Below are 14996 nucleotides of genomic sequence, written 5' to 3'. Positions count from 1 at the left end.
AGGGGAAAAAACTCTAGACCACCTTTACTCCACACACAGAGACGTGTACAAAGCTCTCCCTCGCCCTCCATTTGGCAAATTTGACCATAATTCTGATTCCTGCTTACAAGCAAAAATTAAAGCAGGAAGAACCAGTGATTCGGTCAATAAAAAAATGGTTAGAGGAAGCAGATGCTAAGCTACAGGACTGTTTTGCTAGCACAGACTGGAATATGTTCCGGGATTCGTCCGATGGACTACACCACATCAGTCATTGGCTTCATTAAGTGCATAGATGACATAGTCCCCACAGTGACCGTACATACCCCAACCACCCCAACATACCCCAACCCGAAGCCATGGATTACAGGCAACATCCGCACTGAGCTAAGCGCTAGAGCTGCCGCTTTCAAGGAGCGGGACTCTAACCCGGAAGCTTAAGAAATTCCGCTATGCCCTCCGACGAACCGTCAATACAGAACTAAGATCGACTCGTACTACACCAGCTCTSATGCTCATCGAATGTGGCAGGGCTTGCAAACCATTACAGACTACAAAGGGAGCACAGCCGAGAGCTGCCCAGTGACACGAGCCTACCAGACGAGCTAAACTATTTCTATGCTCGCGTCAAGGCAAATAACACTGAAACATGCATGAGAGAATCAGCTGGTCGATCTCGCTCTCCGCAGCCGATGTGAGTAAGACCTTTAAACAGGTCAACATTCACAAGGCCAGATGGATTACCAGGACGTGTACTGCGAGCATGCGCTCACCAACTAGCAAGTGTCTTCACTGACATTTTCAACCTCTCCCTGTCCGAGTCTGTAATACCAACCTGTTTTAAGCAGACCACCATAGTCCCTGTTCCCAAGAACACTAAGGTAACCTGCCTAAATGACTACCGACCCYTAACACTCACATCTGTATCCATGAAGTGCTTTGAAAGGCTGGTCATGGCTCACATCAACACCATTATCCCAGAAACCCTAGACCCACTCCAATTTGCATACCACCCTAACAGATCCACAGATGATGCAATCTTTATTGCACTCCACACTGCCCTTTCCCACCTGAACAAAAGGAACACCTATGTGAGAATGCTATTCATTGACTACAGCTCAGCGTTCAACACCATAGTGCCCTCAAGCTCATCAATAAGCTAGGACCCTGGACTAAACACCTCCATCTGCAACTGGATTCTGGACTTCCTGACGGGCTGCCCACAGGTGGTAAGGGTAGGTAACAACACATCCACCACGCTGATCCTCAACACAGGGGCCCCTCAGGGGTGCGTGCTCAGTCCCCTCCTGTACTCCCTGTTCACTCATGACTGCACAGCCGGCACGACTCCAACACCATCATTAAGTTTGCTTATAACACAATAGTGGTAGGCCTGATCACCGACAACGACGAGACACACATATAGGGAGGAAGTCAGAGACTTGTCCGTGTGGTGCCAGGACAACAACCTCTCCCTCAACGTGATCAAGACAAAGGAGATGATTGTGGACTACAGGAAGGAGGACTGAGCATGCCCCCGTTCTCATCGACGGAGCTGTAGTGGAGCAGGTTGAGAGCTTCAAGTTCCTTGGTGTTCACATCACTAACAAACTAACATGGTCCAAGCACACCAAGACAGTCGTGAAGAGGGCACAACAAAACCTATTCCCCCTCAGGAGACTGAAAAGATTTGCCATGGGTCCTCAGATCCTCAAAAGGTTCTACAGCTGCATCATCGAGAGCATCCTGACTGGTTGCATCACTGCCTGGTATGGCAACTGCTCGGCCTCTGACCGCAAGGCACTACAGAGGGTAGTGCGTACTGCCCGTACATCACTAGGGCAAGCTTCCTGCCATCAAGCACCTCTATACCAGGCAATGTCAGAGGAAGGCCCTAAGTTGTCAAAGACTCCAGCCACCCTAGTCAAAAACGGTTCTCTTTGCTACCTCACGGCAAGCGGTACCGGTGCACCAAGTCTAGGTCCTAGAGGCTTCTAAACAGCTTCTACCCCCAATCAATCAATCAATCGAGTTTATTTTATATAGCCTTCGTACATCAGCTAATATCTCGAAGTGATGTACAGAAACCCAGCCTAAAACCCCAAACAGCAAGCAATGCAGGTGTAGAAGCACGGTGGCTAGGAAAAACTCCCTAGAAAGGCCAAAACTAGGAAGAACCTAGAGAGGAACCAGGCTATGAGGGGTGGCCAGTCCTCTTCTGGCTGTGCCGGGTGGAGATTATAACAGAACATGTTCAAAATGTTCATAATGACAAGCATGGTCAAATAATAATCAGGAATAAATGTCAGTTGGCTTTTCATAGCCGATAATTAAGAGTTGAAAACAGCAGGTTTGGGACAGGTAGGGTTCCATAACCGCAGGCAGAACAGTTGAAACTGGGACAGCAGCAAGGCCAGGTGGACTGGGGCAGCAAGGAGTCATCATGCCCGGTAGTCCTGACGTATGTCCTAGGGCTCAGTTCCTCCGAGAGAGAGAAAGAAAGAGAGAAGGAGAGAATTAGAGAGAGCCAAGATGTTCAAAATGTTCATAAATGACAAGCATGGTCAAATATAATCAGGAATAAATGTCAGTTGGCTTTTCATAGCCGATCATTAAGAGTTGAAACCAGCAGGTCTGGGACAGGTAGGGGTTCCATAACTGCAGGCAGAACAGTTGAAACTGGAACAGCAGCAAGGCCAAGTGGACTGGGACAGCAAGGAGTCATCATGCCCAGTAGTCCTGACGTATGGTCCTAGGGCTCAGGTCCTCCGAGAGAGAGAAAGAAAGAGGAAGGAGAGAATTAGAGAGAGCATACTTAAATTCACACAGGACACTGGATAAGACAGGAGAAGTACTCCAGATATAACCAACTGGCCCTAGCCCCCGACACAAACTACTGCAGCATAAATACTGGAGGCTGAGACAGGAGGGGTCAGGAGACACTGTGGCCCCATCCGATGATACCCCCGGACAGGGCCAAACAGGAAGGATATAACCACCCACTTTGCCAAAGCACAGCCCCCGCACCACTAGAGGGATAACTTCAACCACCAACTTACAATCCTGAGACAAGGCCGAGTATAGCACACAAAGATCACCCCACAGCACAATCCAAGGGGGGCGCCAACCCAGACAGGAAGAATCACGTCAGTAACTCAACCCACTCAAGTGACGCACCCCTCCTAGGGACGGCATGAAAGAGCACCAGTAAGCCAGTGACTCAGCCCCTGTAATAGGGTTAGAGGTAGAGAATCCAGTGGAGGGGAACCGGCCAGGCAGAGACAGCAAGGGCGGTTCGTTGTCCAGAGCCTTTCCGTTCACCTTCACACTCCTGGGCCAGACTACACTCAATATATGACCTACTGAAGAGATAAGTCTTCAGTAAAGACTTAAAGGTTGAGACCGAGTCTGCGTCTTCACATGGGTAGGCAGACCATTCATAAAATGGAGATCTATAGGAGAAAGCCGTCCTCCAGCTGTTTGCTTAGAAATTCTAGGGACAATTAGGAGGCCTGCATCTTGTGACCGTAGCGTACGTGTAGGTATGTACGGCAGGACCAACTCGGACCAATCGGAAAGATAGGTAGGAGCAAGCCCATGTAACGCTTTATAGGTTAACAGTAAAACCTTGAAATCAGCCCTTGTCTTAACAGGAAGCCAGTGTAGGGAAGCTAGCATGGAGTAATATGATCAAATTTCTTGGTTCTAGTCAGGATTCTAGCAGCCGTATTTAGCACTAAGTGAAGTTTATTTAGTGCTTTATCCGGGTAGCCGGAAAGTAGAGCATTGCAGTACGTATACCTAGAAGTAACAATGCATGAATTAATTTTTCTGCATCATTTTTGGACAGAAAACTTCTGATTTTTGCAATGTTACGTAGATGGAAAAAAGCTGTCCTTGAAACAGTCTTGATATGTTTCGTCAAAAGAGAGTCAGGGTCAAGAGTAACGCCGAGGTCCTTCACAGTTTTATTTGAGACGACTTTACAACCATCAAGATTAATTGTCAGATTTAACAGAAGATCTCTTTGTTTCTTGGGACCTAGACAAGCATCTCCCCAACCCATAAGACTCCTGAACATCTAATCAAATGGCTACCCAGACTATTTGCATTGCCCACCCCCCCCCCCCACCCCTCTTTACGCCACTCTTTTATTATCTATGCATAGTCACTTTAATAACTCTACTTACAGTGGCTTGCGAAAGTATTCACCCCATTGGCATTTTTCTATTTTCTTGCCTTACAACCTGGAATTAAAATAGATTTTTTTTTGGGGGGTTTGTATCATTTGATTTACACAGCATGCCTACCACTTTGAAGATGAAAAATATTTTTTATTGTGAAACAAACAAGAAATAAGATCTGAAAACTTGAGCGTGCATATCTATTCATCCCCCCCCAAAGCAAGTTCGGGGAGTGAATKATTTAATAAATAAATGAAAACATAATAAAAACCAAGACACTTGAACAACGCACAGACATGAAACTGAAACAATGGGAAAGGAACCAAAGGGAGTGACATATTTAAGGCAGGTAATGAAGGAGGTGATGGAGTCCAGGTGAGTGTCATAATACACGTAACGATGGTGACAGGTGTGCGCCATAACGAGAAGCCTGGTGACCTAGAGGCCGGAGAGGGAGCACACGTGACTGCACCCCCTCCCCGACTCACGGCTCCATCCACAGGACGCCGATCCCAGGGATCAGGAGCGGAGCTGTCACCTCTGCTAAGGCGTGGGAACCTGTCGATCCAGCTTAGGTACGGGAGCATGGTGACCTAGAGCGCTGGAGAGAGAGCATACGTGACAACTTTGTAGAGCCACCTTTTGCAGTAATTATATCTGCAAGTCTTTGGTGGGGTATGTCTCTATAAGTTTGGCACATCTAGCCACTGGGATTTTTGCCCATTCTCCAAGGCAAAACTTATTCAGCTCCTTCAAGTTGGATTGGTGTACCCCAATCCTTAAATCATACCACAGATTCTCAATTGGATTGAGGTCTGGGCTTTGACTAGGCCATTCCAAGACATGTAAATGTTTCTCCTTAACTTCTCTAGGATAGGAATTTTGGATGAAAAGCGTGCCCAAATTAAACTGCCTGCTACTCATGTCCTGAAACTAAGATATGCATATTATTAGTAGATTTGGATAGAAAACACTGACGTTTCTAAAACTGTTTGAATCATGTCTATGACTATAACAGAACTTATTTGGCAGGCAAAAACCTGAGAAAAAATCGAGGACAAACCATTCAGATTTTTTTTTTGAGGTCACTCTCTTTTCAYTGGGTTTTCATTGGGAATCCAGATTTCTAAGGGACCTTCTTGCAGTTCCTATTGCTTCCACTGGATGTCAACAGTCTTTAGAAATTGGTTGAGGTTTTTCCAGAATGATGCTCGAGGGAGGTTTACTCTGGATCAAACGCACCAAATAAATTGATATTTTGGATATATATCGACGGAATTAATCGAACAAAAGGACCATTTGTGATGTTTATGGGACATATTGGAGTGCCAACAGAAGAAGCTTGTCAACGGTAAGGCATGAATTATATCTTTATTTCTGCGTTTTGTGTCGAGCCTGGAGAGTTGAAATATGATGGTCTGTGTTTGTTTGCTTGGGTGCTATGCTCAGATAATAGCATTGTTTGCTTTTGCCGTAAAGCATTTTTTAAATCTGACACGTTGGCTGGATTCACAACAAGTGTAGCTTTAATTTGGGATATTGAATGTGTGATTTCATCAAAGTTTAATTTTTATAGTAATTTATTTGAATTTGGGGCTCTGCATTTTCACTGGATGTTGGCCAGTTGGGACGCTAGCGTCCCACATATCCCAGGGAGGTTAATGCAACCGCTGTGTCAGATTTCAAAAAGACTTTACGGAAAAAGCAAACCATGCAATAATCTGAGTACAGCGCTCAGACAACATAACCATGTTGGAGTCAACAGAAGTCAGAAATAGCGTTACAAATATTCACTTACCTTTGATAATCTTCATCAGAATGCACTCCCAGTAATCCCAGTTCCACAATAAATGTTTGATTTGTTCGATAAAGTACATCATTTATGTTCAAATACCTCCTTTTTGTTCGCGCGTTTAGCCCAATAATCCAAATTCATGAGGCGCAAGCAGACGAAAAGTGAAAAAGCTCCGTTACAGTCCGTAGAAACGATGTATAGAATCAATCTTTAGGATGTTTTTATCATAAATCTTCAATAATGTTTCAACCGGAGAATTCCTTTGTCTTCAGAAATGCAATGGAACGCAAGCTAACTCTCACGTGAATGCGCGTGGTCAGCTCGTGGCACTCTGCCAGACCCCTGACTCAAAGAGCCCTCATTCCCCCCTCCTTCACAGTAGAAGGATCATCATTAGGAAGTGCAATATGACCAATATCCCACTGTATATTCGATAGGCGATGAGTTGAAAAACTACAAACCTCAGATTTCCAACTTCCTGGTTGGATTTTTTCTCAGGTTTTTGCCTGCCATATGAGTTCTGTTTACTCACAGACATCATTCAAACAGTTTTAGAAACTTAAGAGTGTTTTCTATCCAGATCTACTAATTATATGCATATTCTAGCTTTTAGGACTAAGTAGCAGCGCAGTTTACTCTGGGCACCTTTTTATCCACTTGCCCCCCTGTCCAAAAAGAAGTTTTAATGCCCTCCTTGCCTGGTCCGTGAGTTTTGGTGGGCGGCCCTCTTGGCAGGTTGTTGTGGTGCCATATTCTTTCCATTTTTTTATAATGGATTTAATGGTGCTCCGTGGGATGTTCAAAGATTCGATTTTTGTTTTTTAACCACACACTGATTCTGTACTTCTCCACAACTTTGTCCCTGATGTTTGGAGAACTCCTTGGTCTTCATGGTGCCGTTTGCTTGGTGGTGCCCCTTGCTTAATGGTGTTGCAAGCCTCTGGGCCTTTCAGAACAGGTGTACAGTCGTGGCCAAAGTTTGAAAATGACACAAATATAAATTTTCACAAAGTCTGCTGCCTCAGTGTCTTTAGATTTTTGTCAGATTACTATGGAATACTGAAGTATATTACAAGCATTTCATGTGTCAAAGGCTTTTATTGACAATTACAGAAGTTGATGCAAGAGTCAATATTTGCACTGTTGACCCTTCTTTTTCAGACCTCTGCAATCTGTCCTGGCATGCTCTCAATTAACTTCTGGGCCGCATCCTGACTGATGGCAGCCCATTCTTGCATGAATATGCTTGGAGTTTGTCAGATTTGTGGTTATGTTTGTCCACACACTCTTGAGGATTGACCACAAGTTCCACTGGGATTTAAGGTCTGGGGGTTTCCTGGCCATGGACCCAAAATATCGATGTTTTGTTCCGAGCCACTTAGTTATCACTTTTGCAAGGTGCTCCATCATGCTGGAAAGGCATTGTTTGTCACCCAAACTGTTCTGGATGGTTGGGAGAAGTTGCTCTCGGAGGATGTGTTGGTACCATTCTTTATTCATGGCTGTGTTCTTAGGCAATTGTGAGTGAGCCCACTCCTTGGCTGAGAAGCAACCCCACACATGAATGGTCTCAGGATGCTTTACTGTTGGCATGACACAGGACTGATGGTAGCGCTCCACTTGTCTTCTCACGACAAGCTTTTTTCGCGGATGCCCCAAACAATCGGAAAGGAATTCATCAGAGAAAATGACTTTACCAAGTCCTCAGCAGTCCAATCCCTGTACCTTTTGCAGAATATCAGTCTGTCCCTGATGTTTTCCTGGAGAGAAGTGGCTTCTTTGCTGCCCTTCTTGACACCAGGCCATCCCAAAAGTCGTTGCCTCACTGTGCATGCAGAGGCACTCACACTGCCTGCTGCCATTCCTGGAGCAAGCTCTGTACTGGTGGTGCCCCGATCCGCAGCTGGATCAACTTTAGGAGACGGTCCTGGCGCTTGCTGGACTTTCTTGAGCGCACTGAAGCCTTCTTCACACACATTTGAACCGCTCTCCTTGAAGTTTTGATGATCCGATAAATGGTTGATTTTAGATGCAATCTTACTGGCAGCAATATCTGTGAAGCCTTTTTGTGCAAAGCAATGATGACGGCACGTGTTTTCTTGCAGGTAACCATGGTTGACAGAGGAAGAACAATGATTCCATGACCCATCCTCCTTTTGAAGCTTTCAGTCTGTTATTCAAACTCAATCAGCATGACAGAGTGATCTCCAGCCTTGTCATCGTCAACATCAACCTGTGTTAATGAGAGAATCCTGACATGATGTCGGCAGGGCTGAAATGCAATGGAAATGTTTTGGGAGATTCAGTTCATTTGCATGGCAAAGAGGGACTTTGCAATTAATTGCAATTATCTGATCACTCTTCATAACATTCTGGAATATATGCAAATTGCCATCATGCAGACTTTGTGAAAATTAATATTTGTGTCATTCTCAAACTTTTGGCCACGACTGTATATATACTGAGATCATGTTACACTTAGATTGTACACAGGTGGACTTTATTTAACTAATTATGTGACGTCTGAAGGTAATTGGTTTACCAGTGTCACGCCCACTAGAGTTCCTTTTTATGTCTCTATTTTGGTTGGTCAGGGCGTGAGTTGGGGTGGGCATTCTATGTTTTTGTTCTATGTTTTCTATTTCTATGTGTTTGGCCCGGGTGTGGTTCTCAATCAGGGGCAGCTGTCTATCYTTGTCTCTGATTGAGGACCATACTTAGGTAGCCTTTTTCCACCTGTGTTTTGTGTGTAGTTGTTTTCTGTTTTGTGTCTGCACCAGACAGAACTGTTTCACTTTCGTTCTCCTGTTTGTTGTTTTTGTTCGATTTGGTTTTTTGGATTAAATCATGAACACTTTAAACGCTGCACCTTGGTCCACTCTTCCTTCAGCCCACGAGAACCGTTACAACCAGATCTTATTTAGGGGCTTCATAGCAAAGGGGGTGAATCAATATGCATGCACCACTTTCCTGTTTTCTTTTCATTTGACTTCACCAATTTGGACTATTTTGTGTATGTCCAATACATGAAATGCAAATGTGTTTAAATTACAGGTTGTAATGCAACAAAATAGGAAAAACACCAAGGGGGATGAATACTTTTGCAAGGCACTGTACCTGTACATATTACCCTGCACATTGACTCTGTACCCCCTGTATATAGTCTCGCTATTGTTATTTTACTGCTGCTCTTTATTTACTTGTTCTTTCTTAATCATATTTTTTAAACTGCATTGTTGGTTTGGGGCTTGTAAGTAAGCATTTCACTGTATGTGACTAATACAATTTGATTTGAAGAAAGAATAATTTATATGAAGTCATTAGAAATAAGAATTTGTTCTTAACTGGTTGAATAAAATATAACTCTCCCGCTGACCCTCCTTCTCTATTCCGTCCTAAAGGTGCAGGAGAAAAGGGAGTAAACGTAGAATTGAACAAGCCGTCGGATCTGAGCTAATATGAGAGAAGCGTCCTGCCATCACCTGCTGCTGCTGTGGACAGATGGGGAAAGAGGGATGGATGGCGGGATAGAGGGAAGGAAAAAGGATGGTGGGATGAAYAGGAGAGACGAAAGAAACCATCTTGGATTAGTCCGCTTTCTTTAAACTTTAATATTCAAAGTTGACACACACAGACCCTGAATGTGATGTCATTGCACTGCAAGGAATCATCATTTTTTGCCAAGTTTCTGTTTTTGCTTGTTGCTTTGATTTTTTGGGCTTTATTATGTGAAGAATGCCGGTGTAAAAATGAGCTATGGAGAAAAATAATATGTATTAAGTGAACCGAATGCCAAACAAATATTGTTGTGAATTTTGGGGTGATGAAAGAAGTGTACCCATATGTCAGACGGGTTGTCATGGTCTCCATCGGATGGATCTCTCACTGTTATAAAAAAAAAAAGGTACAAAAGACTGTGCGTGATGTTCCTAGACAGGAGGTTGCGGCGCACTATAGGGCTGACTCAAACCATACTGCGCTAATTTGGATACGTTCTTTTCACATGATCCGTTGCATCACGATTCTAGTAAATGAGGATGATGAGTAACCACGCCAGACCAGTACAACTAGTATTGGGCCGGTTTGGCTTAGTTGAGTGAAAAGGCTATTAATAGCTTGAGCTGCACTGACTCGAATAAGATAGAAGTTTTCAATTTTTTTGCAAACTGCGGTAGTGATTTTCACATTGCAGGTATATTARATTGACTGCGGTGCTGTTTTGTGTCCTGGCACTCATTGCTTGGTAACTGGGTCTTGTTCATTAGGCACCAAACAGAAGAAAATGGACTGAAACTGACATGCTCGTTTTCCGTTGCAAAACTGTTGTTGCAGACGTTAATATCACCTTTGTCTTAAAAACTTTTGATTTTTTTGTAAAAAGTTGGGGTTTGTTAGTGCAGTTTGAGTCTACTGCTGTATGGTCTCATCATTACAGCGTGTGTGTGTGTGTATCTGCACGTATGCAATGTGTGCGATTCCTTCTCTAACCACTGAGCCGAGGTTGAAAGTGAGTGAGAGAGACTGTAATAATACCGTCATGACTATTCTCTCTGGCTATACACCATCGCCATCATGTGGTCACATCTGACCAATGAGTTTATCAACAGGAGATTTGGCAGACCTAACTGAATGCGGCAGGTATCCTAGCGGTTAATTAAGAGCGTTGGGCTAGTATCCGAACGCTCGCTGGTTTGAATCGCAGAGCTGGGGTGGAAAAATCTGCGCCTTTCTGCCCTTGAGCAAGGCAATAACACCCAACAACAACTGCGCCGTTGACGTCGTTTAAGGCAGCCCCCCCCCCCCCCCCCCCCCCCCATCTCTGATTCAGTGGGGTTGGGTTGAAAGCATTCAGTTGTGCGACTGATTAGGTTTTCCATTTCTCCATCCACCCTAAAACATACCAAAGAATCCTTGCATGTGATTTTGTTCAAACTGTATTTATTTGCCATTGATCTATTCATTTATCAATAAATCAGTTGACAAGTAAATAAGACAACATTTAGAGAACAATGTATGTATGTGTTGTTTGCATCAACTTTAAAATATAAATTCCAGTATGTAATTACAGACGTTTCAATTGGTTCCATTGTAAAGGGCAAGCTCAATCAAGCACAGCTGAAATATACTTTTTTTCACCCATGTCTGAATATATCCCTTCATTGCAGAGTCTCGTCAGGAGCTTCTCTTCCCAGGCCATGTCTCACATTACATCCACAGGAAAGCCAAGGACCTTTTTCTAGTCCCTACTCTTTTGGTGTTTACAAATGTATGAAGGAATAAAATGGGTGCAAGGAATATGGAGGAAACTCCCCAAATAAATGTTGATGACGGCTCTGCCAACACTGTTTACGTAACGACAAATGACAGTCGCTGTACAGAGCTGTTAGAGAGAGGTTGAGTGAATAGCAGAGTCTGGCTTGTTCTGCTCTAACCAGGAGTATGGTCTCTACTATCAGGAGCAGGGCAGCTATTGCATTCAGAAAAAAACACCAKGATGATTCATGAAATGGTAGTTGTTGGCTTTCGAGTTCACATCAAGAGCAACCAAGAAGACAAAGATCAGATGAACGGTACCGGCCAGGATGAGAAATGTTCCGCCAATGACCGTCACCTTGTCTTTGAACAAATTCCACTTGAGGTATTCAGTGCACTTGGCCCAAGGATGCTGGTGATGATTGGTCACGAGCTCGTGTATATCCCAGTTTGTCATGCTCGCCTCAATAAAATACTTGAAGGAATAAGTTGCAACTAGTATTGTTTTTTGAAGTAGTAGCTCACAAGCGCAGCTCCTAATACCTGTCCACAATAACATTTTGAAGGAATAAGTTGCAACTAGTATTGTTTTTTGAAGTGGTAGCTCACAAGCGCAACTCCTAATACCTGTCCACAATAAAAAAAAATTGAAGGAAGAAGTTGCAACTTCAACAGTTTAATTTAACTTACATTCAAACAATGAATCCTGATCTAGGATAACTTTTCAAAACATGAAATTATTTGGCTTGCTCTGAAAGGATTTGGCTATAAGCAGAACTGTAATGGGGAAACATAATAATTGCCAGTATGGACATCATCCACCCTGCCACTCCCAGGGTGTTGACCACAAACTCCATCCAACTCTGCTTCAGTGGGGCTTTAGGAGGTATTGGAGGGGTAGACCGTTCTATACAGCATGGTCCCCCTGGTCAGGTGTGTGCAGACCACAGTGGTCATGATAAATCCTATGACTCTCTGTCCATGCCCATCAACATGCTCTCTTCTACACCTGCCCTTTCTGGAGGAAAGGTGATACAGTAAAAAGCCTTCTGTCTGCTTTACTGTGGTGTCAAACATTAGGCTGTCGTGGAAACACAAACAATTAATAAAGACGTGGTTGTACATTTTCATTGTATTTATTTTTGAGATTTTATTAAAATGAGAAAGTAAATTTGGCATTGTGATATCAACAATTATAAGTGGACAGGCACGGCTATATCCTTTTTGGTTCTTTATTCCGAACACTGCTTGACATGGCCTCCACGCAGCGAGCCATAACGTCCATCTGCTCTAGCACACATACAAACCAATGGTGCATATTAACACTAGATGACTGACAGGTGGCGCTATTTTGAAGTCACTGTCACCATTTGTGTACCCCTCCAACACTTTGTCAAGCATATTATATAACAGACACCTTAATGCATACTTTTAAATTGTATTATATGAACAAACAAAACAAAAATAGTTTTTCCTTAAAGTAGAATTTTTTGAGAATACGAATGTTACTGTTCACTCTACAACAAGTAAATACTTAAAGATATGTAATTTTMCCCTTGAAACATTAAATTGAAATAATGTAGCATTCCATTCATTCCTATGGAGGACTGCTCCTTCTGAGAAGTACCAATATGGCGGACAGTGGCTTCAAAGTCTCTCAATGGCCAATACATATCAAATTTTATAATCAACAATCTAGTGTTTTAATACATAATTGATACAAACCCCTACAGCAGGGTTCCCCAGCTGGCGSCACGCAGGCCAAATTTGGCCCGTGGGTGGTTTTATTCCGCCCCAAAACTTTTTTTCTTGTTTTAATTTTGGGACATAAAAGACTGTAAAAACACCAGGAAATCAGCTCCAAGTGATTTTAATTTTGGAAATCTGTTCCAAACTATTCCCACGCATAATATAGACACATGATCGTATACAAATGTAAGCATAGTTTGAAATGATCTGTTTGTGATTTTTGCGGTCAAATTTTTAACAGATCAGGTTCTGCATCGTCTCAACAACCACATAGTCATGCCTTGTGTATTTTAGTGCGTTCCAGTTTACCACATTCCCTGGAGATAACACCTCCCCCTTCATGTAGCTTTGGATCTCACATGGAGAGAGCACTCTGTCCCACATGTGGACATCGGTCTCATGTCCGTAAAAGGAGTCATACACATCAAACCCACCAACGTATGCATCTTGGTCCTGACCTAAAATAATACTCGGTGTACCAGAGATGGAGCCGCCGGCTTGGAGAGCTTTCCTCGCACTTGGCTTCCCATTCACCCACAGTTGAGTCAATCCTGTACTGGCATCCCACGTCCCACAAACAGAGTTCCACTCGTTCATTTTGTCTGGCAATCCCCAGAAATAGATACCTTGGTCCTGAATGTACACCCTGTAATTTCCCCCATCTCCCCTGAAGATGACAAAACCATCAGCATGAGAAGGCGTGGCCAATGAGAAAATGGTCAGCTCCTTCGTCTGGTAGTCAGTGAAAAATCGAACGCAGACAGTCACAGCAAAGAAGATTTTGTTCATGTCAGGGGTTATCTTGACATAGGCGGTGTTTGACTCTTCTGGGAAAATGATTTCCTTCCCTGACATGTCTGTTACAATTAGAATAATATTCATTATTAGAGTTGCAAAGGGAGGAAATATTCCCTGTAACTTTCKAAATGTAGTGTTTGAAAATTTCCAGAACTTAGGAAAATGACAGGGAATTTTGCAATCCTATTAGTATAGTAAGTAAGTACTACTGAAACACATGTAATTATTCAACAATTCATAATAGTATTTTGGGCCATATCCAAGATTTCKGTCTTACCTTGTGGCACAGCATAGCAGCACYTAAAGACCATCAGAAGCCATGTCTGCAGCTCCATTTTGTAGTTTCACTTGGAGTAAGCACTAATGTTATGGACACATCCTCAAAGGATATTCCTATTTATAGTATAGAAAACGGACTGAAAATGGGAGGAACTACCTGTATGCACTTATGAATGCCAGCCAGACATAACACATTCCCCACTTCCTTGTTTTTGATATTGGTCTAGATTAGAAAATAGAGTCATCTGAGAATCTAAATTCATATGATTGATCAACATTGCCAGTTTATCATGATGTTTTATGTTCTGCCATCAGACTTTCTAGGTCAAACCAATTTCTAGATCAACAGGTGTATTAGTCGGCACAGTTATTAGGTAATGGTATTATTGAGAAAACATCATAGTAAGGTACTTAATTGTTACCCAGATAAAAACAGCTGTATTGGACCTTGCTCAAACTCTATTGAATTTCTGATGTTGACAACTGTGCCATACAGTTCGGAAAATATTTTTGTACCGATTCCATGGTACAGGGTGTATGAGTTCATATATAAAACGACACAAGATTCAAGACTTTGTGCTTGTCAGCTAAAATTATTATATAGAATTTATGCCACCAACAAAATTTTGAATATTTGGGGCATAAAATCAAAGCTCTGCAGATTTTGTTGTGAGGATACAGAATCAATAGACCATTTATTTTGYTATTGCCCTCAGGTAGCCTGTTTCTGGTCTCAGGTTCAGGAATGGCTGAAATTGCATAACATTGATCTAAAATTGACCCTAGAAATAGTACTGTTAGGAGATCTGGAGAGACAGGGTCAGTCAATTACTAATATACTAATACTCTTAGTAAAAGTATTTATTTTCAACTTGCAATCTGTGGATTCTATCCGATTAGATAGATTGAAATTGTACGTTAAACATCACAGCATAGATGAAAGCATAGAAATCCGAAGA

At 42.8% G+C, this 14996-nt stretch overlaps 2 protein-coding genes across 2 annotated transcripts in view; one reads left to right on the top strand and one right to left on the bottom strand.

Moving 5' to 3' along the window:
* The window catches only part of LOC112068656 (egl nine homolog 1), a 49222-nt gene extending 36881 nt beyond the window's left edge, over positions 1-12341 (top strand). Inside the window, exon 5 of the mRNA XM_024135854.2 lies at positions 9360-12341. Within this exon, the coding sequence (XP_023991622.2) occupies positions 9360-9415 (56 nt within the window). The 3' untranslated portion in view covers positions 9416-12341. The remainder of the gene's footprint in view (positions 1-9359) is intronic.
* On the bottom strand, positions 11688-14128 carry LOC112068661 (C-reactive protein). Its single transcript, XM_024135858.2, has 2 exons — positions 14036-14128; positions 11688-13817 (listed from the first exon to the last, which is right to left on the bottom strand). Exons 1-2 carry the CDS (start codon positions 14091-14093, stop codon positions 13195-13197), a joined length of 681 nt encoding a protein of 226 aa, XP_023991626.1. The 5' UTR covers positions 14094-14128; the 3' UTR covers positions 11688-13194.
* Positions 14129-14996: the final 868 nt, after the last annotated feature.

This window comes from Salvelinus sp. IW2-2015, unplaced genomic scaffold (assembly GCF_002910315.2).
Source record: "Salvelinus sp. IW2-2015 unplaced genomic scaffold, ASM291031v2 Un_scaffold640, whole genome shotgun sequence".
In the NCBI taxonomy this organism is placed as follows: Eukaryota; Metazoa; Chordata; class Actinopteri; order Salmoniformes; family Salmonidae; genus Salvelinus; species Salvelinus sp. IW2-2015.
This window is presented reverse-complemented; position numbering and strand designations above follow the sequence as displayed.